The sequence below is a fragment of the Antechinus flavipes genome, chromosome 1 (genome assembly GCF_016432865.1).
Source record: "Antechinus flavipes isolate AdamAnt ecotype Samford, QLD, Australia chromosome 1, AdamAnt_v2, whole genome shotgun sequence".
Classification (NCBI taxonomy): Eukaryota; Metazoa; Chordata; class Mammalia; order Dasyuromorphia; family Dasyuridae; genus Antechinus; species Antechinus flavipes.
The window spans coordinates 669,072,033-669,097,372 of record NC_067398.1 but is presented as its reverse complement, the minus strand read 5'-3'; the positions used below and the strand labels follow the sequence as shown (position 1 = coordinate 669,097,372).

Genomic DNA, 25,340 nt, shown 5'->3' with positions numbered 1-25,340 from the left:
TAAATGGTAAGCTCCTTGGGGGCCGGAACTATCTTTTGCCTCTTTTAGTATCCCCAATAATTAACACAATGCCTACCACATGAAAGGTGCCTAATAAGTGTTTATTGACCGAGGGTACGAGGAATATAACGATTAAAAAAATTAATGTGGGGTCTAATAGCAGGGAAGCAGATCTATAAGTAAACTTGACACAAAGAGAAAGGTGAGAAGAATGTCATGTAAGGGCCATAAGAAATTTGAAGCATGAAGATTTCTCCAAGCCCCCATCAGTGATGGCTTTCCCCTTTCAACCCAACCCAACAATCTGTTTGCTTCTCATGAAGAGTATGTTCTCTAGCTGTCTGTGCTTCTATCTTGTTCTATTAGACCCCAGTTTCTTAAACTGTAGTTCACGACCTTATATGGGGTCTCACAACTGAGTTGGAGGGTCATGAAATTGTGATTTTCTGTACATATTAGTTTGTATACCTATTTAATATGCCCATATAGCTGGAGTCCTGTAAAACTTTCTCAGGAGAAAAGGGGTAGCGAGTAGAATGTTAAGAAGCCCTGTCTTAGATAATGATGAGCTCCATAAAGGCAGGGCCTATGGGTGTCCTATCTAAGCTTCCTATCAATCTGAGCAACAAAGCACAAGGTTTCATACCACGGACAGTAACCTGTTCAACAGTCTGTTGAGTCAAATTTGAATTGCCGTTAGCCACGGCCTTGGCAATGAACTCTGTCCACCTGCTGAGACTTGGGCCCACTGCCCGCTACCTAACCCCATGGTGCTAAGCTCCGTTAATCTCCTGGGACCCCTGCCCGTTTCTCGATGCCAGGCCCTTTATTCATTCGCCCGCCAGGCAAGCCCCAGTTGGGATCACTGTTATACCCCACACATTGAGCCCGGAGGGCAAGGGAAATGATTAGTCCCATCTGGAGGTAGAGGTGATCAGAGAAACAAGACAGGGGAAATGGAGACGCCTTCCACCCCAAGGGGTCTCTCCCTAGGGCAGATTTACTAGAAAAAGAGCCCAGCGATCATAACCAACAAAGTCACAAGGCACAGCACATGGCAAAGGCTCCCACGCACAGGGCCGCTGCCCAGTGCCTATAGAACAATCCAGCCTCCAGACAGCATAAGGGGAACAGAATCCAAGGTCCTACCTGTTTAAACTGCTCTTCATACGTCCAGTCCCCGTGGTCAGGGGGTTGAGGCTGAGGTGGGAGCTGAGAGGTGCCTGGGTGGGTGAGTCCTGGAGCCAAGCGATCCTGACCCCCCAGCATCCGGGACGCATCCCCCAGGAAGGGCTGGGGAGCTGGTGGCTTCCGGGGGAGCAGGGAGCCGGTGCCCAGCCTGGCCCGGCCAGCCGGACCTATCCCCTCCTCTCCGAGCTCCTCCTCTTCTTCCTCATAATCATCTTCCTCCTCCTCTTCCTCCTCTTCTTCTTCTTCCTCCTCCCCAGGATCTTCGTCAAAGTCTTCTTCCTCCCATTTTTGTTTCCTAGATCAAAGGAGAAAAGGGCAGAAGTTGAATCAATGGCAGGACCCATGTGCCCTCCCCCCTTTCTCCAATGGGATGAAAGTGTCACGTGAGCCTGGACCAGCTGGCTTAGCTGAGTGTGCTTGGGCTAGTCCCAGCTCTCTGGGCCTCAGTTTTCCCATCTTGGGAACCTGCCCCATCACACAACTGTTCCTTCTCTAGCAGGGATGGGACACTGGCCCCTTCTCGGTTCCATTTCTAGGGATGGAAATGGGGGAATCCAGAGAATGGCACAAACGCTTCCTAAAAAGGAGGAGTAGGGGCAGAAAGCTCAGCAGTAGCCACATGGGCTAGAGCCTCGATGATTCTCATCCATGAAATGGGCCACAACCAAGCCGGGATCATCCAGGTAGGTCTTTGGGTCCTCTGAGCCCACGGTTATCCCTCCCACACAGCCATAGAGGTAACACATCAAAATGGGCATTTACTCCAACGTCCTCATTTCAGAGACGGGCAAACAGAGGCCCGTTCCCTCCTGGGTCTGTGGCCCAGGTCTCCCAGGCCCTCCCTGCCCACCCGGCACTCACATCTCCTCCTCCTCCTCTGAGACCAGCTCCTGGAAGCGTCCGTGGCTGCCCTCCGTCCCGTGGGCTGGCTCATCTGCCCGTGCAGGTGGGACCGCGGCTACCTCGTCCTCCTCTATCTCCTCCTCATCCTCCTCGTCGCCGGACATCGGGCTCCCCTCCGAGCCTCCGGGGCTCGGGGCCTGGCTCAGACCGGCAGCCGCTGCCCGCATGGCCGCCAAAGCCGCCATCTGGGCCCGCTGCATGCGCATGCTCTCTGGCTCCCCGTCGTCAGCGTTGGGACCGGGCCCCGGGGGCACGGCGGGCCCCGGCGGCTCTGGCGCCTGCTGCCGGGCCTCCATCTCCTGCCGGGCCCGCTGCTGCCGCTGCAGAAGATTCTCCATCACCGCGTGGAGCTTCATGGCTGTCCGCCTTCTGCCAGGGGCTGGAAGGGCCCGGGGACAGGGGGGCGGCAGGGCAGGGCCCGGCGGGGAAGGGGGGAGGCGCCGGGGGGCGGGCGGGCCGCACTGCAGCGTGGCGAATGGGGGGGGCTTCGATGGCAGCGAAAGGAGGGAGAAGGGCCAGGCTGGGCTATCCTCTTCCACTGACTCTGGGCCAGTCCCTGGCCGGGACACAAGCCCAGAGGTCACCAGGAGCCAGCCCTTCGGCCTCAGGCGGTTACTCAGCTGGACATCCCCTGGAGGATTCCCGTGATAGAGCGAGGCTGGGGAGTGTCCTTCGCCACCAGCAGCAGGGCCAGGGGGTTGAGGTCAGCAAGTCCTATTTGCCTCAACCTGGCTCAGGCCTGTTTCATCCAGGAACTTCTGAGAACCTGTCTGGGCAAGGAGAGATGGAAAAGACAAGTTAGCTAAATGGTGAGAGCTGGAAGGCTCTCTGCCTCCATCCTCCACTCCCATTCCGCCATCGGTCTCCCCGTGGCTGGGCGCTTGTCCTCAAGTCCTCTGTCTCCAAGACAACCTAACCGGCACCCGAGACCAGAACCCCAATAACGGGGCCCGGACCTGCCTTTACGGACGCTTCCAAAGAGGAAATTTCCTTTCCCAAATGCAGACCAGAATCTGCTTGCTCTGCAGCTCCCTATCTTGGAGAAGCTGAGACAAGGAGAGGTTAAGGTTTGGGGGGGGGGGGCTTCTTCTCACCAGCCATTCAAAGGAAGGAACGTGGAGATGATTCCCACTTTAAAGAGAATTGGACGATGTCAGCGGCAGAATTTAAACTCTTAATTTCCTGACTCTCTCCACTTAAAACTGCTGTTGCTGGTTCTACCAGAACCTGTGCTATACCCCGCCCCGATTCCCAAAGGCTCTAAAAATTGCCCCGGCAATTGGTAGAGGCTCCCGCCAACTGTGGTACCCCAAGCAAGAGGAAGGGCCTTTGGGTTGGACAGAGGGAACGAAGCTGAAGGAATGCTAATTCCCATTTCTATGGCACTGGAAGGCTTACAATGAGAGGAGATGGGTGAAGTCCCATAAAGTACTATGAGTCCCATTTTACAAATAAGGAAACATGTCCATAGATGTAAATGACTTGGTTAGCTAAATAAGGGTTGGAGGTCTCTCCTGATTCCAAGACTAAAGGGGTATTTCCACTGTGGAGAGAAGTCCCTGATAGAGCAGTCATGGGGGGCCTTGAAGAAGGAAAAGGGAGGACAAGCTAGTATATCTAAGAAATCCACACCATTTAAAATCTGTTAGGGCTTGGGAGGATCAAGCTTGGGAAGCTGGGGACAGAGAACCCCAAGTCACCTAGCTACTCCATCTCTCCTTCTTCTAAGTAGACCAAGAAAATCTGGGTATCCACTCTGCCCCTTTTCAATTCCTATCATCATAAGGACCTTTGGGGCTCTGGTTAGTCTCCCCTGAATTGTTCCCTCCAAGACTACGGGGGCTCCCTGGGGGCAGAGCTGAGAATCCTTCCCTTCCCCAATAACCTTTGCCTCTCACCTACAACCCAGGGGTCTGGGGTCACCTCCAGAGACAATTCATTAATATTAAAGTCAGCTTTCCCTGGCACCTGCTGGAGTCCAGGGAGAGATAAACAGCACCTCATCAGGCTGACCCCTGGGGACTGAGAAACCCCCAGAATTGTTGCTTCATAAACAGAGGTGGGGAAGGCTCCTCCCTGCCTCAGCAGCTGATTGGCTGTGATCTCCCTGGGCCATCTGGGGCCCAGGGTCTGCATATGGGTATTCCAAGTTCTAAGTTCCACATATACAAATAAGGGAGCTGCTATTGGTTGTCTGTTCACCCCTATCAGGGCTCTGAGAGGGGGGTAAGACTACTCTCATTGGTGGAATCTCACTCAGCTCTAGCTCCCAAAGATGGGATGCTTAGAACCCCCCCAAGAGAAGGGACACCCAGAATTCCTGTGCCTAAGTCTGGTTTCCATCTGGGGGGAGAGAAGGCAGGATGAAAGCTTCCCAAAGACTAACATTAACCAAGAAATAGAGAAGGGGTGGGAGGAAAGAAGGATAATAAAAAAAAAAGGACCCTGGGCAGAAAGAGAAGGGTTAAGACATACTTTGTTGAGTGCCTCCAGGCAAACTGCCAATCCCTCTCTGGACTTCATGGGTAAGACTGAAGCCCTCCTTCCTGTGACAAATAATGTGCACAGTGGAAGGAGCAATGGACTTGGAATCAAGATTCCACTTCCTGCCCCTAGCTTCAGTCCCTGAGCTCGGCCTCAGTTTCCCCATCTGTAAAATGAGCACTTTGGACTAGATGGCTTCTAAGATCCCTCCCACTTCTAAAATCTTACAATCTGAGCCCAGCCAGCTCATCTCCAAACTAAGGGGTCCAGTCTAGAACCATTCCCAGAAGATGAAGAACTTCAAATACTGACAAATATTTAAAGGAATGATGACAATTCTCATTTCTAAGGGATTTCTCCCACTATCACCAAGGGAGGAGGGCGCTGTATTATTATTCTGATTTTGTGCCTTGAAAAATCTGAGGCAAGACTTGAAGCCAGGTCTTTCTGAGCCCAGATTCTATATGGTCCAATGAGATCCCCACTCCACACACACAGCTGGGAAGTCCTTCCATCTCAGTCTCTCAGTCAAAAAGTCAATGACAGATTAACATCAGGCGCTTGCTGTATGTCAGACATGGTATTAAGCAGAGGTGACACAAATAAGGAAAAGAAAGACAGGGTCTGATCTCAAGGAGCTTACAATCTAAGGGGGAATTCAGGGTGGCACTAAAAATCCAGAGAGAGTAAGCTGGGTTCCCTGGGAGTGGGACGCTGAGCTGTAGGAGTCAGAACGCCCAGCCCAGGACTCTTTCCACCTGGCCCAGAGCCTACCTGCTGATCTCAGCACTCACTCACCCCACACTAGAAACCACTAGCACCGGGGAGACAATCAGACCCACCTCCAAAGAGACTGAGTCTGGGGTACATGGCTAGTGAGAGCATTTACCAGTGGCCCCGTGGAGAAGGGAGAGAGGGAAACAACTCTTCCCTTTATGAGAAATCTCACACTTTGGGAGGAAAAAAAGATCTCAAAGCACCCCTTTCTGAGCTGACATATAAGGGATGACCTCTCCTTTCTGGGGATCAGGGAGAGCCAAGGCGTGACATGAACAGAAATCTAGATCAAGGTTTCTCCCTCAGCCCCGAGCCCAAAGGATTCCCAGGGTGGGGAACATGTGATGCCGGACACAGAAGGCTATTTGACAAACCTCCTGACAAAACCAGATCTTGGATGAGCCCACATAAGGAGCACGCATTCAAAACCACTTTTGGGTTGTATTCAAAGCCGTGTTTGGATCAAAATGCCCACACAGCAAACACACCCGTGGAACTCTGCCAGGATGGGCAAGGCCACTCAGCAGCTGAGTATCCAGCAGAACTGCATAAGGGCGCTAAATCCACCCCAAGGCCAGCTGCCAAGAGTCGGACTCCTATGGTGGCACCTGGGGGAAAGGCGGGAGGGGGATGGGGGGGTGGGGAAGGAACTTCTCCCAGTTCCAGGACCTATTTTGGTCAAAGTTACACAGAGGAAAGAGTGGGGGAGAAAAAGGGTGGGGAGGAGGAGGGGAGGGAAGGAGGAGAGAAAGGGTGGGGGCTGCCAACACAACCCCAAGATTAGGTCAAGAAACTGAAACTGGAGGAGATGACAGCCCTGAGCCCCCACTGCCAACATCTACCACGTGGAGTCTTACAGCTGGGTCATTGAACAAACTGAGGAAACTGAGATCCAAAGAGCTGTGGCAGAACTCAGTGGCAAGAATACTGGACTTGTAGTCAAGGAGTCCGAGTTTGAATGCTGTCTACTATATTACTAATTTTATGACCTGGAGCAAAGCATTTTTTAACTCCTTTGGACCTCAGTTTCTCTATCTGAAAAATGAAAGGTTTGGTTTAGATCATCTCTAAGGTCTTTCCTGTGGCTTTGCCCATTGTGCATTCTCAGGGTCCTTCCAGTTCTGCCATACTGGGTTCTAAGGTGTTTTATGTTCTATGTTCTAAGCCCCCTTTCTGCTCTGAGAATCAGGGTTCCAAAAGCTCTCTTGTAGCTTTGACATTCTGTATTCTAATATCCTTCCCAATTTGACATTCTAAGTTCTAAGTCCTGGGACAGTGGATAGTGCAGCAGATAGAGCTCCAGGCCTGGAATCAGGAAGACTCATGTCTGAGTCCAAATCTGGCCTCAGATACTTCCCAGCTGTGTGATCCCGAGGAAGTCACTTCACCCTGTTTGACTCAGTTTTCCCATCTATAAAATGAACTGGAGAAGGAAATGGCAAGTCACTCCGGTATTTTTGCTATGCAAACCCCAAATGGAGTCACGAAGAGTTGGACGTAAATGAAATCGACTGAACGATCTAACAACAATCTTTAAAACAAATAGAAAAGTTCTAAGTTCTGAAGTCTTTTTCCACTAGAGGGTCTTACCTCCTTTTTTTGTCATGGATCCCCTCACCCCCACACCAGCAATCTGGCAAGCTTGAGGATCCCTTCTCAAAACATTTTTAAATGCATAAATCAGATTACCAAAATATATATTTAAAAAAACCCACCCAAGTTTCTTGTCCTTTTCTACAGTTCTAGAATTCAATATTCTAAAGTCCCTTCCTGCTGCAATGCTAGGGCCTACCCAGCCCTCAACGTTCCTCCCTTCTCAATCCAGTTTTCATCCCAACTCCCTCATCCAGAACTGACCTGTGGACGCCAGCTGGGCAATAGAGTTGACTACTTCCCTGGGGAGCCTGGCTAGGGGCCTTCTGCTCCGCTTCCATTCCTTTCTCCCTCAGTCACCCCATCAATCAGTCCCTGGCCCAGCCCTCACATCTTACCTTTTTTCCTAACACCACCCACTTTCCACTTTCTCTATCATCCACCTTATTGGCTCCCCATCCAGGAGGCGTCCCCACGAGGCAAGTAGCTATGCATTCTAGGATAGTAATAATTTGTCTCATTCATAAACCCCAAATAAAATCTGATCTCGTGATCCACGGCTCATCAGAAAGTCCCTCAAAAACACCAAGTAATCATTCAAACTCTGACTTATAGACATCCAGTGACAAGAAATTCACTACCCACCTACAAAGGCAATCCACCCAACTTTGGGGCTCCGAAAATTATTAGAAAGTTCTTCCTCTCCAGTCAACCTAAATCTGCCTTTCTATACCCTCACCCTCTATCCCCCCCATTCTAATTTCTTTCCTCTGGTGTCAAGCAAAATGAGTCTAATTAATCCCTTTTCACCATGATAGCCTTCAGCTATTTGAATATACATTTCATATTCCTTAGGTTGCCAGCCTCCCCACAGTTGGAATGTTGGACTAGAGAAATAAGAGAGATTAGGATTCAAATCTAACCTGTAGATTTCTAGCTACATAAACCAGAACAAGTCACTTACCCATACCAATTCTCTAAGTTTCAGTTAACAAATTGTGGGCATCGAGGTGGAGAGAGACATTCAAATCCAGCCTTCGAGTGACCCCAGACAAGCCATTCAATCTCAGTTTGCCTCAGTTTCCTCACCTGTAAAATGGAGCTAATAACAGCACCTGTCTCCCTGAGTTGTTGTGAGGATCAAATGACCTATTTGTAAACCACTGAACACACCCAAAAGTGCTATATAAATGCTTCCTATTATTATTAATATCATACTGGGTTCTTTCTTGCTTAGACACTAATAATAACCTCCATTTTTAAAGGTGTTTAGATTTTACAAGGTACTTTCTTTTAAAACAGCCTAGTGGGTTAGGAAGTACAAAGATTGCTAATAGCCCCATTTTACAAATGAGAAAACAGAAGCTTAAAGAAGCAAAGTAACTTCTCTAAAGTTAGAGCCAGAACTCGAATCCAGGGCTGCTAAGTCCTAGTCCAGAGCTCCTTCCACACGAAGGTGGTCCTTCTCCAGGTCAAACCTCCACCCATATTACTTTTCCTTCCTCCTTTCTTGGATGAGATAGGGGACTATGGATGCAGGTCACAACATAAGCTGCCAGTGATTTTAGTTTAAATGTCTTTCTCTGAGGGAGTTGTGGGGAGGGAATGGCATCCAAAATGTTAGCCATGGGAAAACAAAAATCATTAATAAAAGGTAACTTTTCAAACCACCCTCAGGGCCAGGCTGATTGGAGAAAGATTTTTTTGTCCCATCACTTGGGGAAATAGTTCAACAGAACAATGCATTTGAGTTATTCAAAGACCCAAATTCAGATCAGACCTGTGTAACCTTAGACAAAAGGGTTAATATCAACTGAGCCTCAGTTTCTCCATCTGTAAAATCAAAAAGGGGGTGGGACTAAATGACCTCTAAAGTCCCTCCCAGGCCTAATTCCCTGATTCTTCATGAAGGTATTGGGCAAAGAGGTGAGCTTAAAACCAGGAAACTTGGACCCAGAACTTACTGACTGAGGGACTTTGAGTAAGTCACTTACCCCACTCCCTGGATCTCAGGTCACTGTGAGGAAAGCATTTTCAAACACTATAGAAATGGGAATATCATTCTTGATCAGAGCTCAGTTTTTAAATGTACATAAGGGGGTTTCGAAATGAAAGGACTTTGTCCACTGAGTCTTCCTTTAACTAGATGGCTAAAAGAGCTCAGAGCGTCAGTGGTCTTTTGTGAAGTTTGTTTGCCTTTTAAACCAGCCTCATGTTATTTGAGATCTCAGCAGGCATCACAAACAACCCCCCCCTTCCACTGATCATCTAAATTCAACTCTGAGGCCCAGTGTGAGAAAAGGACTCGATCTAAACTTTCATAGACTGAGCCCAGACTAAAATACAGCCCTCCTGATTTTTGGCTTATAAATTTCTTGGGTGGATTGTTTTCTCTTCTTCCCCCCCACCCTTTTCTTTCTTTCTTTCTTTTTTTTTCCTGAGGCAGTTAGAGTTAAGTAACTTGCCCAGGTTCACACAGCTAGAATATATTAAGTGTCTGAGGTCATATTTGAAGCCAGGTCCTCCTGACTTCAGGGATGGTTCTCTATCCACTGCACCATCTAGCTGCCCCTGGATTGTTTTCTTAATGGAAGATTTCAGCTCCAGGTGTGAGCCACTATGTGACCCTGAGGAAGTCAAGGTGCCTTTCAGGCTTAGCAGACTAGAAGGCCTCAGACACTTATTAATCTCTAAATCGGGCCCAATCACATCATTCCACCTCAGTTTCTTCATCTATACTACAAAGAGAGAGACTCAGTACCTTCTAAAGGCCCCTGTTAGCACCAAATGGAAATCCCATAATCTTTCAGCACCTCAATTTTCTCATCTGTAAAATGAAGGCATATAACTTAGCACTTGGTCCCATTAACCAGACTGTTTCAGAAAGCTTTAGGAAGGGGGATCTCATTATTCCTCCCGGAGTGGAGTCACAGGGTCAGATATCATGAACTGCCCTAACTGGGTCCAGGGCTGTCCAAAGAATGGTTATCTGTCCTCCCCTAAGGCTTCAGTTATCATGTCCACAAATAGGTACAGGGTTCACCAAGCAGCCAGTATTCAGTCACCCAGGTTGACTAGTGAGCAACTTACCCATACCCTTCCCAGAAAAGTTCTAACCCAGCAAAGGGCCAAAAGACAAGAGCCCACTGGGGGCAGGCTGGCTTAGATTTAAAAAATTTTAAAAAAGGAGAAGGTGACTGAGGAGAAAGGGTGGAGGGAAGGGATCGGCCAAAGTGTGGTAATACCCCAGCTGGCTGGCTGACCTTATTCCCTACTTTAGAGGGGCCCACCCCTGCTGACAGGATGGCTCATCCCTTTCTACAACGTCCCTATCCTGAGCTGCAGGACACAGGCCAGACTGCCATAGATGGGACATGTTTCCAGTCTGGCTATCCATAGAATGTAGGGGAAAGTCTCATGTCCTGTGGAGGGGCTTGGCCATCCTTAAGGCTGGTTTTTTAGCTCTGACAATCTGAAGTTCTAAGGGCCCTCCCAATTTTGACATTCTGTGTTCTCAGGGATCTCGCAACTCTGTCCCTTTCTTTACCGCTGCCTCTAAAAGACAAAAATGGACAGCAAGACTTGGGCCAGAGGGACCCAGCTTCGTTTTTCTTCCCAGGGAACTCTTGTTTTCTGCTGCCCCTAGGGAAGGGAAGTGCTGAACCCGATTTTCTGGGCTGGACTGGCCTGCCACCTCAGCAACTTCAAGAAAAATTGTTCTTTGGTCTCAGAAAACCTGGATGTCTGGGCATCCTGTAGGCACGTGGGGAAGGGTGTGGTGGTGGCAACTAGACAGAGAAAGGGTTGGGATTTTCTAATTTAGTCTATGAGTCTGGGTTTGCCCACCCACAACCCATACATCTTTCTGTGCCAGGACTACTGGATATTCAGTGGCCCCTGGGGATCCAGCCAAGTAAGGTCCTCCTCAATTTTGGAACCCCCCCCTCTAGTCCTCTTCCCATATTAGTGACAAAACAATCTCACCAGTTCCCCCACAGCATCATCCCCCGCTCCAGGCCCCCCCAAACCAATTAACCCTTTGTTCTCCCTCTATTTATTACACCCTCTGGTCCAGGAGCCTTAAAATGGCTGAAGCCAGAAGGATTTTGAGGTGGGTAGGTAGAAGGGATACTCTATGCTATCTAGGCAGAAGTTGGGGGTGGGGGTGGGAGGATGAGGCAGAAAGGGAAGATAGAAGGAAGGAAAAAGTTACAGCAGCTTTCATGCATGGGTCTGCTTCCCACCCCCAACTACATCTGGGTCTTCTATGGAGCACAGCTTGGGGCCCCAGGACCCTTGCAAAACCCAGTATTTAAAGTGTTGTGCAAGGCTCCCGGGCCCTGGACAGAGAGGCCTCCAAATGGGGGAAGGGAGAGATCAGAAGGGGAAGGGGTAGCCCCAGCCTCTGATGGGAAGCTTCATAGGAAAGAAAGGAAACTGAAAAAGAAATGAAGAAGAGAGAGACAGAGAAAAAACCCAGAGCTGAATTTGTTCAAACTTCTTGGAAAGAACCGTTTTGCATTTTGAGTCCCCAGGAGTGTGTATCTCCATATGGTAACTAGTTTTTACCGGATTTATGGGCCGACAGGCTTCCTCAAGAGAATGTAAGCCCCTTGAGGGCAGGAAAGGTCCTGACTTTTCCTTTATATCCTAAGAGATTAGAGGATCTCCGGCACTTTGTAACTGCTGAATAAATGCTTGTTGATTGAGTGAGTGACAGTGACTGTTTCTAAGGATGGGAAAGTAAACTCAGCGGTTGTGTATCTCTCTGTGGTGGAGTGGATCAGGGTGTGAGAGAGATATGTGAGTGTGAGCCTCCGCGAGCGTGTGTTAGCCAGGCCTCCCCCCACCCCCACCCCAGGTTCCGTCATCAGGGGCCAGGCCCGGGGCAATCGATGTTTCCCGACCATGTCCATTCTCCCCCCATCTTTGCTCTGCAGTTGGGGGGGGGGGGTCCTATCCCTTTCCGGCCACCCAGTCCTGGCCCCTGCCCCACCCGTGCCTGGAAGCCTCTGAGGCGCCTGAAACCTAGGAGTGGGGGTAGAGGGGACTGCTCGGGGACCCAGGAGTCCCAGCCCCCAGCTCTGGGAGAGGGGGAGGAGGGGGGTGAAGGCGAGGAAGAGGAGAAGAAGGGAGGAGGATGAAGAGGACAGTGTGGCTGCTTCTGTCCCCGGGCAGCCTAGGGGAAAGAATCTCCAAAACGGCGTCCTCCTCACCCCTCCCAGCAGGGACTCAGAACCCCCTCCCCACCCCCCCACCCCCAGTCCCCAGCCTGGCTCGGCTCGGCCGGGCCGCCCAGGGGACAGGATTTCCGCTCGGAGCAGCCCAGGAGGAGCGGCGGTGGTAGCGGCTGCTGCTTCAGCAGCAGCAGCAGCCCAGGCCCCGGCGCCTCCCCGGGTGCGAACAATCCCGGCCAACACTGTACACTGAGGGTATCGGAGTGGGGGACACTGCCGGGGAGTCTCCCTCCCCTCCCCCGTTCCGTGTCCCTGCCAGCCAGACTCAGCGGGGTGTTTGCCCGAGCGGGGGGTGGGGAAGGACGTGAGAAGAGAAGCCTCCTCTAATTGCCCTAAGTGGGGAGTCCTGGATTTAAAGGGCCAGACGCTCCAGCCTAACTTTGGGGGCCCTTGCCAACTGCACGAGGAAAGGAAGTCTCGTATTTAAAGGGCCAGCAGCCCCCGGCCTCGGTAGAACTTCGGGGCTCTCTCTAATCACCACAGAGAAAAGGTGCTCCGGCTTTAAAAGGCCAGCCACACGTTCCCCCTATTTCCCGGAGTAACTTTGGGGCGCCTTCTTTGCCCCCCAGCCTAGCCATCCCCCAATCACCCAGGAAGGATCGGGGAGGGGGAGGGAAGAGTTCCGGATTTAAAGGGCTAGTCGCCCGTTTCCCCTAGCCCCAGATTAACTTCGGGGCGTCTTCGCTCTCCGAGCCCCCGCCCCAGTTACCCCGAAAGAATCAGAAGGCTCAGGAGGTGGGAGGGAAGTTTCAGATGTAGTGGGCCAACCGTCCACTCCCCCTACTCCCTGCTCAACTTTGGGGAAGACCGTCCTCTTTCCCAATTGCCGGTCTAGGGGAAGGGGAGCCCCAAATTTAAAGGTCCTGGCGCGCCCCGGCGCCCGCTTGCAGGCTCGCGAGGAGGCAGCCTTACCGTGCTCCCGGGCGGCTCATGCCCCGCCCGCCCGCCCGTCCGTCAGTCCGCCAGTCCGCCAGTCCGTCAGTCCGTCCCGCGCCGCCCTCGGGCTGCTCCGGCTCTCCCGGCCCCGGCTGGCCTGGCCGCTCTCCGCCTGCCTCCTGCTTGCCTGCCCTGCAGATCGTGCGCGCTCCAGCGCCCCCCCACCCCGACCCCCCCCACCCCGATTTGGCCGGATTGGTAAATTTCTCCTGGCGCGCAGTATCTCGCCGCCCCCCCCTTCCCCCCCCCGCGGCCCCGGGCGGGCTCCCCGCCCCACGAACGAATCATTGGGCGACAGAGGCAATCAGATGCAAATTCCTAACCTCTGAATCAGAGCTGCGGCGGCGTGCGACCGTCCCCCCAGCCAGCCCCCCAGTCCTGGTTCTTGAAGTGACCGCCCCCACCCCCTCACCGCTCCCCATCGGGCAGTCGCTGACCCACCCCGCCCGGCCGGCAACAGGGGGTTGGAGGCTTCGGATCCCGGGCTGCGGCCCCTTTAAATTATAATAAATAATTTTTTTAAAAAAAGAAAGATACTAAAGTCGTTCCGGAGGATACGCCCCCTCCCCCTCCCTACGGCCAACCTCCCGGTTTAGGGACCGTCTACAAAGTGCCCAATTGGGTTACAAGAGGAGCAGGAGGAGGGGAGAGGAGGAGCAGGGGGGAGGAGGACTCCCGAAGGCCATCCAGCCTTGGGGCCCTCGGGGTTGTGGGGGAAAGTGCGCTGGCCTGGGAGGGAGGAGCACCTGAATTCTTGTTGGAAGGAAAGAAGGAAGAGAGAAAGGAAACATACATTTATTAAACACCTACTATTTGCCATTCTCGAGACTAAGCCCATTATGTATGTTATCTCCTTTGATCATCACAACAATCCTTGGAGGTAGGTGCAATTATCATCACCATTTATGGAGAAGGAAAGTGAGATCGTGAGAGGTTTAGTGTGTACTAAACAAGTGTGGTTTCTACTGAGCCATCTAGGAGGTACTTTGCCTCTCCCGGTCTCAGTTTCCCTATTGGTTTTTGGAGGTCAGCCTTGAAGTACGAAAGATCCGAGTTCAAGTCTTGCTATTAATACAAGCTAGATGTGACCACCCACACACTTAAAGACTTCTCAGGGCCATGCTATAGAATAAATGACAGAAGAGTTGCTTCCAAAGATAAAGTCACAAGTCTCCCAAAGATTTCCTTCTAAGCTTCAAATCCTACTTCGTACACTTAGCAGAGCTGAGCCTAGCAAATCATTTACTCTCAGTTTCAGTTTCCTAGCTATAAAATGAGGATAATAATAGCATCTACCTTCTAGGGTGGTTTGTAAGCATCAAATGAGGTGGTATTTGCAAAAAGCACTTAGAACAGTATTTGGTACATAATGGGTGCTATATATAAATTTTATTCCTTTCTTAATCCAGCTATCTGTATTTTCTGCCCTAAAAAAAAGAGATGAAATTGAAGGGGAAAGAGCCAGGTTGAAATTTACTCCCCCTTCCAAGCCCAAGAAGCTCTCCAGCCAGGTGGCCTGGCCAAGGGGGCAGGTGACAACTAAACAAAGGTTCTGGTTTGATGAATAGGGATAGAAGGAGAGGAGGTAAATTCTGCCCCCAGGAAATCCTGCTTGCTTATCAGACCTGAAAAGGATTTGTTCTTGTTTAGTTATATCCAACTTTGTGACTACTTTTGAGGTTTTCTTGGCCATGATACTGAGTGGTCTGCCATTTCCTTCTCCAGCTTGTTTTACAGATAAGGTAACTGAGGCAAACAGAATAAAGTGATTTCTTCTAGATCACACAGCTAGTAAGGTCTGAGATCAGATTTGAATTCAGGTGTTCCTGACTCTAGGCCTGGAATTCTATTCACTATGCTCCTGGAAGGGATTGTCAGAATTGAAAATGTCCTTGGAATATAGAATGACAAAATTGAGAGGCCTCCTAGAACACAGAATAATATCCCAACTGAGATTTCAGAATTGAGAAGACCTTTAGAATTAGAGAATGTCAGAATAGGGGGGAGGGGATCCTTAGAACAGGGAATATCAGGGCTGGGAGGTCCCTTAGAACACAGAATGTCAGAGCTGGGAGGACCTTAGAATATGGAATGTCTGAACTGGGGGACCCTTAGTACATACAATGTCAATTCAGGATGTTAGGTAGCTTGGAGGGCCTTGAAACACAGGATTATCAGAGCTGAATGAGCCTTAAAACTTGGAATGGCAGAGCCTAGGGGAGTGGGAGTAAGGGGTGAGGGATGGGTTCTTAGAACATGGAATGTCAGAACTGAGAAGAAAGGACCCTTAGAATATAAAACATCTCATACTTTATGTCTAAAAGTCAAATTTCACGTATCCCATATACTTTACTTTCTTCTAACTTTCCTATTTCAGTTGCTGTCACCCCACTTTAAAACCTCAGTCATTTTTTTTTTACTCCTTTCTTTCTTATTTTTCTTTCCCCCTCTAACTTGTCCCATGAGGCCCTCCTCACTTCTTGCCTGAACTGTTTTAATAGCCTGATAATGTGGCTCTGTATCCAGTCTTTTCTTTTTCCAACCCTCCTGGATGTCTTCTGGTATTTATGTAGGATAAAATAAAAACTTTGGTCTGGCATTCAAGGTCCTCTATAATTTGACTCTGTCTTACTTCTCTAGCCTTATCTCATGCTTCCCTCCTTCCTCCCCTATGTAGCCCATTTTTCTCCCAAACAAGACCATTCAACATCTTCTCTTCTTGCCCCTGGATGCTTCCTCCTTGTGTTTCCCTTTTACCAGCTCTGGATATCACTGAAATCTCTTTTGCATAGAACACATTCCTTCCTCTTCTCCTATTTAAATCCTTCCCTAATTTTTCTAGCCAGGAGAAAAACCTTTTTTTCTAGATTTTTTTCCCTACATCTTTCCAGGGTCCTCCCAGATTCTATGTCCAAATTATAACCAGCCTTTCATTATAGTTATAGGTACGTAGGTCATTATTCCCCCAGTAGATTGTAACTTCCCTGGGGACAGGAATGGTATCATTTTTCACTTTCTCTGTCATGAACCTCAGAGCATGTTACATGTTTGAATTGAACAGAACTGAAACAGACAACTCCCTGTTCTTCTCCATCGGGTAGAGTAGGCTAAAATTAGGGATCTAGATTCAATAATCTCTAAGGCCCTGTCTGGTTCTGACATTCTAAATTCTAAATTTCCTCCCACTTCAGATTATTTTTGTTCTGTGTCCAAAGGTAACTTCAGACTCAAACATTTTGTGTTCTGAGAGTTCTCCCAGTTCGAAAGTGGGGGTTTTTGGTACAGTTTTTTTTTTGGTTTGTTGCTTGTTTTTTTAGTCTGGATCTCCCCATTTTGTCCAAGCCAGAAATGCTACAGCCACTGCTGCTCACTTTTGAGAGGCCTGTGGGAAGCTTTTGACCTGCTCATTTTTTTTTCATGTTAAACATGTTAAAGTAGAACCGAACAGTTCTCTTGTTGCATAGGGAGAATTGGATTCAGAAGGTATAAATAACTCGGGAAGAAAAACAAAAATGCAGATAGTTCACATTCGTTTCCCAGTGTTCTTTCTTTGGGTGTAGCTGCTTTTGTCCGTCATTTATCAATTGAAACTCAGGTCTCTTTGTCAAAGAAATCCACTTCCATCAAAATATGTCCTCATACAATATCGTTGTCGAAGTGTATAATGATCTCCTGATTCTGCTCATTTCACTTAGCATCAGTTCATGTAAGTCTCGCCAGTCCTCTCTGTATTCATCCTGCTGGTCATTTCTTACAGAACAATAATATTCCATAACATTCATATACCACAATTTACCCAGCCATTCTCCAATTGATGGGCATCCATTCATTTTCCAGTTTCTTGCCACTACAAATAGGGCTGCTACAAACATTTTGGCACATACAGGTCCCTTTCCCTTCTTTAGTATTTCTTTGGGATATAAGCCCAATAGAAACACTGCTGGATCAAAAGGTATGCACAATTTGATAATTTTTTGGACATAATTCCAGATTGCTTTCCAGAATGGTTGGATTCGTTCACAACTCCACCAACAATGCATCAGTGTCCCCGTTTTCCCGCATCCCCTCCAACATTCATCATTATTTTTTCCTGTCATCTTAGCCAATCTGACAGGTGTGTAGTGGTATCTCAGAGTTGTCTTAATTTGCATTTCTCTGATCAATAATGATTTGGAACACTCTTTCATATGAGTAGTAATAGTTTCAATTTCATCCTCTGAAAATTGTCTGTTCATATCCTTTGACCATTTATCAATTGGAGAATGACTTGATTTCTTATAAATTTGAGTCAGTTCTCTATATATTTTAGAAATGAGGCCTTTATCAGAACCTTTAACTGTGAAAATATTTTCCCAGTTTGTTGCTTCCCTTTTAATCTTGTTTGCATTAGTTTTGTTTGTACAAAGGCTTTTTAATTTGATGTAATCAAAATTTTCTATTTTGTGATCAGTAATGGTTTCTAGTTCATCTTTGGTCACAAATTTCTTTCTCCTCCACAAGTCTGAGAGATAAACTATTCTATGTTCCTCTAATTTATTTATAATCTTGTTTTTTATGCCTAGGTCATGGACCCATTTTGATCTTATCTTGGTATATGGTATTAAGTGTGGGTCCATGCCTAATTTCTGCCATACTAATTTCCAATTATCCCAGCAGTTTTTATCAAATAATGAATTCTTTTCCCAGAAGTATATTGTGTCTAGGATATACTGCAACATATCCAACATATAAAGGACTGCTTGCCATCTAGGGGAGGGGGTGGAGGGAGGGAGGGGAAAAAAATCGGAAAAGAAACGAGTGCAAGGGATAATGTTGTCAATATAAAGTAATCATTAAATAAAAATTAAAAAAAAAACATGTTAAAGTATATCCTAGATACAATATATATGTGCAGATCCATACAGTACTCTCTTGTTGCACAAGAAAAATTGGATTCAGAAGGCAAAAATAACCTGGGAAGAAAAACAAAAATGCAAGTAATCCACATTCATTTCCCAGTATGCCTTCTCTGGGTGTAGCTGATTCTGTCCATCAGTGATGAATTGGAACTGAATTAGATCTCTTTGTCGAAGAGATCCACTTCCATCAGAATACATTCTCAAACAGTATCGTTGTTGAGGTATATAATGATCTCCTGGTTCTGTTTATTTCACTCAGCATCAGTTCATGTCTCTCCAAACCTCTCTGAAATCATCCTGCTGGTCATTCCTTACAGAACAATAATATTCCATAACATTCATATACCACAATTTACCCAACCATTCTCCAATTGATGGGCATCCATTCATTTTCCAGTTTCTAGCCACTACAAAAAAAGGCTGCCACAAACATTTTGGCACATACATGACCTGCTCATTTTTAAACTAGGTTGTTTCACCTATCATTAGGTAGTCAGGAGGCTTCTACTTTAGAGGGATCCAAATATTGGTGCAGACACCTTATCAGCTTAGAACTATTTAGCCTTACTTAGAGCAGCTTATAACTGTCAAGATGGACAGATTCTTCAGCCTTATCCTTTCCCAGGGGCAAGGATTACTAAAGTTTTAAGGTACTTCTAGTTCTGACATACTATGTTCCCAAGTGTCTTCTAACTTTCACTCTATGTCTTAAAGACATAGAGTCATAGGGATAGAGATGTCAGCTCTGACATCCTGTGTTCTAAGAGCCTTCCCAGCTCCAACATTCTGTTTTCTAAGGGTCTTTCCAATTTTGATATTCTCTGTCCTAAGGGTCCTCCCAGCTCTGACATTCTCTGTCCTAAGGGCCCTCCTAGCTGTGACATTCAAGATTCTAAGGGCCCTCTTAGCTCTGACATTCTCTGATCTAGAGGTCCCTCTGAGCTCTGATATTTTCTATCTTAAGGACCCTCCCAGCTCTGACATTCTCTGTTCTAAGGGACAATGCTAACACTGAGAGGACTCTTAGAACACAGACTGCCTATTTCTTTTGCTTATTTTTACTCTTCTCTCTTTCTGTTCTGATCTATTAAAGTCCAAGATGACTAGATGTTCCTAAGGATAAGGTCAGTCTGTGAAGAGGCAGCTTAGAAAATGCAAGTTTTCTTCTGAGTCCTTATTATGATGGTAGGCAGCTTTTAGGAGGTGGGATAGTACAGAGCCTGGTGCTTGGAAAGGCCCTGCTTCACATCCTGCTCCTTATATTTTGTCATGTGACCCCAAGACTATTCCCAAGGTTTCACTAGTCAGGACGAGACTTTGAAAGATGGGGCTCTGCCTAAGTGGTGACAGAAATCATTGCTCCTTGGCAGAGGGAGAATAATTCATATCTTTTGTCTCATTCATTCCAGTGGTATTTCCAAAGTGCCCAGTCAGGTCAAATCCCTGGGCCAAAAGTTTTCCAGTTACTCCAACTAACTGCAATTTTTTTAAATCTCCCAGTCCCCCCGGGGAGGGAGGCAGGTCATGCAAATTGGGCCAAGAGATTTTATTAAAAAGCTCCTCAATGCAAGGCAGCTTGGGAAGCCATAGGGCCAAAAATTACAAACAAAACAGCCTTTGCCCGCAAGAAGCTTAATTTTACTTTGGGAATATAAAGTAGGAAATACATTTTTTTAAAAGGCTCAGGCAACCTTTTTTGGGAAAGATTGAAGAGGAAAAGAATTCTAACAATGTCCAGAGTAGGGTAGTTATAGGAGACTCCCCCAGAGGGTGGGACATCTGACTGAACCTGCAAGGAAAATAAGCTTCTAGAAGACAGAACTGTTAGAAGAAATGATGGCCAGACAGTGAAATTTGTGGTTTGACTAGAAAGAAGACCTGGAACTTTACACGCGTGGGAATATGTTAGTCAAAATTAATGTGTGGCCCCAAAATCAACCAAATAGAATTGCTGAACCATGGGTTATAAATGTTCAAGTTATTAATAAAAAATTTTAAAAGCTGAAAAAAAAATGATGGCCAGGACAATTTCAAAAAAGCCTAGAAAGACTTTCATGAACTGATGTTGAGGGAAGTGAGCAGAACAAGGAGAACATTGTATACAGTAACAGCAACATTGTACGACAGACAATGATATTGTCTCTTTTCAATGATACAATGCTCCAAGACAATTCCAAAAGACACATGATGGAAAATGCTATCCTCCTTCAAGGAAAGAACTGATGTACTCTGAATGCAGATAAAAGTATACTATTTCCATTTGAGTTATTTTCTTGTGTTTTTTTTTCTTTTTGTTCTATTTCTTCTTTCACAACATGACTAATGTGGAAATATGTTTTACATGATTGTACATGATATATCAGGTTATTTGTCATCTTGGGGGGAGAGAAGAGAAGGAGAAAAATTTTAGATCTCAAAATTATACTTAAAAATGAATGTTGAAAATTGTCTGAGCAGCTAGATGACACAATGGATAGAGCACTGGCTCTAGTGTCAGCAAGATCTAAGTTTAAATGTGACCTCAGATAGTTTGCATTTAGTAGCTGTGTGACTCTGAGCAAGTAACTTAGCCAGAATTTACACACACACACACACACACACACACACACACACACACACACACCCCAAATCATCTTTACATGTAATTGCAGAAAATACAATGCTATTGACATTGGGAAGAGGGAGACACAAAAGACCAGGCTATGAGGATGGAAGGCCTTCCAAACACTGGGGATAATTTAGGTAAATACAGAGAGTTCAGAGATAATATGGAGAGTGTAGGAAAGAGCTGTAATCTAATTTGAATGGAATATAAAAGTGAACAAAGAGGAAAACTGTTCTATGAAATAAATCTGGAAAGGTAAATGGGAGCCCAGTTGTGGAAAGCCTTGAATGACAAGCATGAGAATATATATTTTAACTTGGAGACAATGGAGACCCCAAGTGGTTTTTGAGCATGGTGAGAGTTGTCTTTGAGGAAAGTGATCCTTCTGTGTGGAGAAAGGAGTGAAAAATAGAGAACTTAAAAGTTGGATAACCAAGTAAAAGAGCATATAGTTTGACAAGGGCTTGAGAGATATGAGATCAATTAGTCAATTAATGGGAATTTAATTATTTTTGAAGAATATTTTATTTTCCCAATTACACACATAAACACGTTTAACAACTGTTTTTTAATGGGGCAGCTAGGCAGCACAGTAGATAGAGCATCAGGCCTAAAGTCAGGAGGACCTAAGTTCAAATTTGGTCTCAGACACTTAACACTTCCTAGCTATGTGACCCTGGGCAAGTCACTTAACCCCAATTGCCTCAACCAAAAAAAAAAATTGTTTTTCAAAATGATGAGTTTCAAATTTTCTCCTTCCCCGAGACTTAAGCAAATTGATATGTTATAGATGAACAATCAGTCAACAGAAATTTATTTTCTTACTAACCCCCAAATATCATATTAAGCTAAGTAGAGGCAAAGTTGACTGAACTTTCTTACTTCAGTAATTGGGAAGATAATGGCACCATCAGAAATTTAGGGGAAGGATCAATTTAGGCAGGAAGCTAACTAGGTTAATTTTGCACACTGAGTTATAGGGGTTGAAATGGCTTATCTGTGGAGATGCCCACCCAGTTGGGGAAGGGAAGGAGAGAATAAGCATTTATATAACACCCACTGTTTGCCAGGCACTGTGTTAAATGTTATGCAAATATTATTTCTTTGGCTGAGCAGGCAATCAGAAAGGCTAGAACTTGGAATTAGTAAAGACCTGAGCTTGAATTCTGATACCAACACATATTATCTGGATTAGTTTGCCAACTTATTTCTGAATCTTAATTTCCTCAGCTATAAAATGATAAGGAAACAGCCCTCATTGTATATTTGTTAAGATTAAAGTGCTTTCTAAACTTTAAGGAGCTATATAAAATGTATTATTATAATAGTATTATTATCCTTATTGAACAGGTGAGGAAACGGAGGCCCCAAGAGAGGAAGTGGTTTGCCCAAAGTCATATAAATGGTGGAGTGGGAATATAATAATAATAATAATAATAATAGTTTACATTTATATGGGCCTGTACAGCTTAACAAGGCTTTCTGTCCTTCCAGCACCATTTTGAGGTAAGTAAAGAGAGAAGTATTATTAGCTTTATTTTACAGACTCAGAAATTGAGGTCCAGAAATGAGGTGTAATTAGTTCACTGCCCCATTACTAGCAAGTTGTGGGACTGGTAAAATAATAATAATTATTATTATTTATTGACTTCTAATTAATAGTAATCTTTCCATTGAGAGCTGTCCTTTGAGAGATAGCATGGTATAATAGGAAGAATGCTGGCTTTCATGTGAGTCAGAGGATTTGGGTTCAAATCCCAGGTCCCTTTAGACCTCAGTTTTGACATCTGGAAAATGAGAAGGTTGACTAGATGATACTTCTAGCTTTCAGTTCATGATGCTTTGCTTTTTATGCCACTAAGTGGTTTTCAAAGCTTCTAAGTAGTAGAGGTATAATTAGCCCATTTTACAGATGAAATGACTGAGATGAAGAAATCTGCTCAAGACTTTAGCTGCTAGTAGGGAAGGTGCTGGTGCAAGTTGTAGATTTGAAGTCAGGAAGACTTGGATTTAAATTTTGTCTCAGAAACTTACTAGCTGTGTGGGCTGGGCAAATCACTTAGCCACTCAGGCTCAGTTTCCTCATCTGTAAAATAGGGACCATAATAGCACCTATATCATGGGATGATTGTAGAGATCAAATAAGCAAACATATGTGTATAGACCTTTGTGCTACATGGCTGTTATTGGCCTATATACCTATTATCAATCAGAACTCTGACCCCATGTCTCTTGACTCACCCATTCAGGAAACTTTCCACTGAAGAGCAGCATGGGAAGGGCCATTGTATGAGGACATGTCGCTGCTGGGTGAGAAGCTCACTGGAGAGGTGGGATTTGGGCAGCAAAAGGAGTGAGCCTGTGATTGGAGGTGGGGGTCCAGGAATAGCCTTCTCCTCTGTTGGTCAAAGCACCTACTGTGCATGAGTCAGTGTGCTAGGGCTTCAAGTTCAGCCATTGATCTCTGAGGGAGACTGTGCCAGGCATGTTCCCTTGCTGTGCTGAAGTATCATTATTTTAAAAATGAAGAAGCTAGAGTACTCTTAAAAGGTAAATTAAAACTTTCACGTTCTATTCTTTGTGTTCTAAGGAATCTCCAGCTCTGCAGCCTGAGTTCTAAGAGCCCTCCTAACCCTGACATTCTGTGTTCCAAGGCCCTCCCAGCTCTGACATCTTGGGTTCGAAGACCCTCCCAGCTCTGACATTGTGTTCTAAGGCCCTTACAGAATTCCAGGCTTGAAGGCAGTCAGGGAAATTACTATTTGATTACTATTTGATAGAGCTAGGGGAAAAAAATGACAAAATTAATCTGAAAGAAAAAAGATTAAGAATTACAAGAGAATTAATAAAAAATAAACAAAAACAAGAACCAAAGAAGATGACCCAGAAATACCAGATCTCAAACTATATTATAAAGCAATCATCATCAAAACTATCTGGGACTGGCTAAGAAATAGAGTGGTGGATCAGTGGAATAGATTAGGTATACAAGATGCAGTATTCAATGACCATAATAACCTAGTGTTTGATAAACCCAAAGGCTCCAATTTTGAGGATAAAAACTCATTATTTGACAAAAACTGCTGGGAAAACTAGAAAACAATAGAACCCAACCTAGGTAGAGCTCATTATCTCACACTGATACCAAAAGAAGGTCAAAATGGGTGTATGATTTAGACATAAAGGGTGATACTGTAAACAAATTAGAAAAGCCAGAAATAGTCTGCCTGGGAGATGTCTGGGGAAGGGGAGAATTTATGACCAAATAAAAGATAGAGAACATTATGAAATTAAAATAAATAATTTTGATTATATCAAAATGAAAGCTTTTTGTAAACAAACAAAACCAATACAACCAAGATTGGAAGGAAAGCAGAAAGTTGGGAAACAATCTTTACAACAAGTGTCTCTGATAAAGGTCTCATTTCTCAAATATATAGAGAATGGAGTCAAATTTATAAGAATACAAGCCATTCCCCAGTTGATAAGTGGTCAAAGTATATGAACAAGAAGTTTTCAGATAAAGAAATCAAAGCTATGTATGGACATATGAAGAAGTGTTCTAAACTTTTGATTAGAAAAATGAAAATTAAAACAACTTTCATACATATCAAATTGACTAACATGACAAAAAAAGAAAAATGATAAATGCTGGAGAGAATGTGGGAAAATTAAGATCCTAATACACTGTTGGTAGAGCTCTGAACTGATCCAACCATGCTGGAGAACAATTTGGAATTACCTCCAAAGGACAACTAAATTGTGCATGCCATTTGATCCAACAATACTATGCATCCCAAAGGGATCAGAAAAAGGTGGAAGGATCTACATGTGCAAAAATATTTACAGTAAACCTTTTCATGGTAGCAAAATATTGGAAATTAAGGGAATATCCATCAATGGGAGAATGGCTGAACAAGCTGTGGTATATGCATGTACTGGAATACTGTAGTGTAATTTTGAAAAATGATGAATAGGCATATTTCAGAAAAATCTGGAAAGAGTTGTTTGAGTTGATGCAAAGGAAAGTGAACAAAATCAAGAAAACACCGTATACAGTATGAGTAACATTGTATGATGACCAAGTATGAATAACAGCTCTTCTCAGCAACGCAGTGGTTTTATGAAAGAAAATGCTATCCACATCCAGATAAAGAATAGAAAGAATCTGAATGCAGATCAATGCATATTATTTTTTCCATACTTTACGCTTTTTTGTGTTTTTTTCCCTGTTTAATGTTTCTTCTTTTACCACTGTGACTAATATGGAAAGATGTTTTACATGATACTATCTGTTTAACTATATAACAAGTTGCCTCCCATTTTTGAAAGAGGGAATGGGAAGAAGGAGGAAAGGAGGAAGGAAGAAACATTTGGAATTCAAAATCTTAAAACACTGGAATTCAAAATGAATGTTTAAAATTGTATTGACATATAATAAAGTACAATTTAAAAGAAAAGAGTGTGTATTGGGATTATAAGGTGTAAGAAGACTGGAAAGGTAGAAGGGGTCTTGGTACGGAAGGACTTTGAGTGCCAAAGAGAGGATTTTGTATTTGATCCTGGAAGTTATAGGGAACCTTTAAGAATTTATTCAGTTGGAGGTGAGGGATGACATGGTTGGACCTGAGCTTTAGGAAATTTTAGATTTAAATGCTAAATGAAGGATGGCTTAAATTGTGGGTGACTTGAAGTAGGCAGATCCCAGAAATAGTC

The 25,340-nt window shown here is 45.4% G+C and overlaps 1 protein-coding gene and 1 long non-coding RNA gene across 3 annotated transcripts in view; one reads left to right on the top strand and one right to left on the bottom strand.

The window, feature by feature from the left end:
* ARID3A (AT-rich interaction domain 3A) overlaps positions 1–13,583 on the bottom strand; it is an 80,810-nt gene extending 67,227 nt beyond the window's left edge. Inside the window, exons 1-3 of one of the 2 annotated variants that reach the window (XM_051972132.1) lie at positions 13,098–13,583; positions 2,053–2,864; positions 1,150–1,486 (exon numbers count right to left, since the gene is read on the bottom strand). In XM_051972132.1, the coding sequence (XP_051828092.1) occupies positions 1,150–1,486; positions 2,053–2,450 (735 nt within the window). In that variant the 5' untranslated portion in view covers positions 2,451–2,864; positions 13,098–13,583. Of the gene's footprint in view, positions 1–1,149; positions 1,487–2,052; positions 2,865–3,992; positions 4,089–13,097 lie in introns of those variants that run through there. The other variant, XM_051972133.1, reaches the window with a different exon arrangement.
* Positions 13,584–13,829: 246 nt separating this feature from the next.
* Positions 13,830–25,045, top strand: LOC127543501 (uncharacterized). The gene is made up of 3 exons (XR_007949245.1): positions 13,830–14,001; positions 22,874–22,934; positions 23,215–25,045. It is a non-coding gene; the product is annotated as an uncharacterized LOC127543501 (long non-coding RNA).
* Positions 25,046–25,340: the final 295 nt, after the last annotated feature.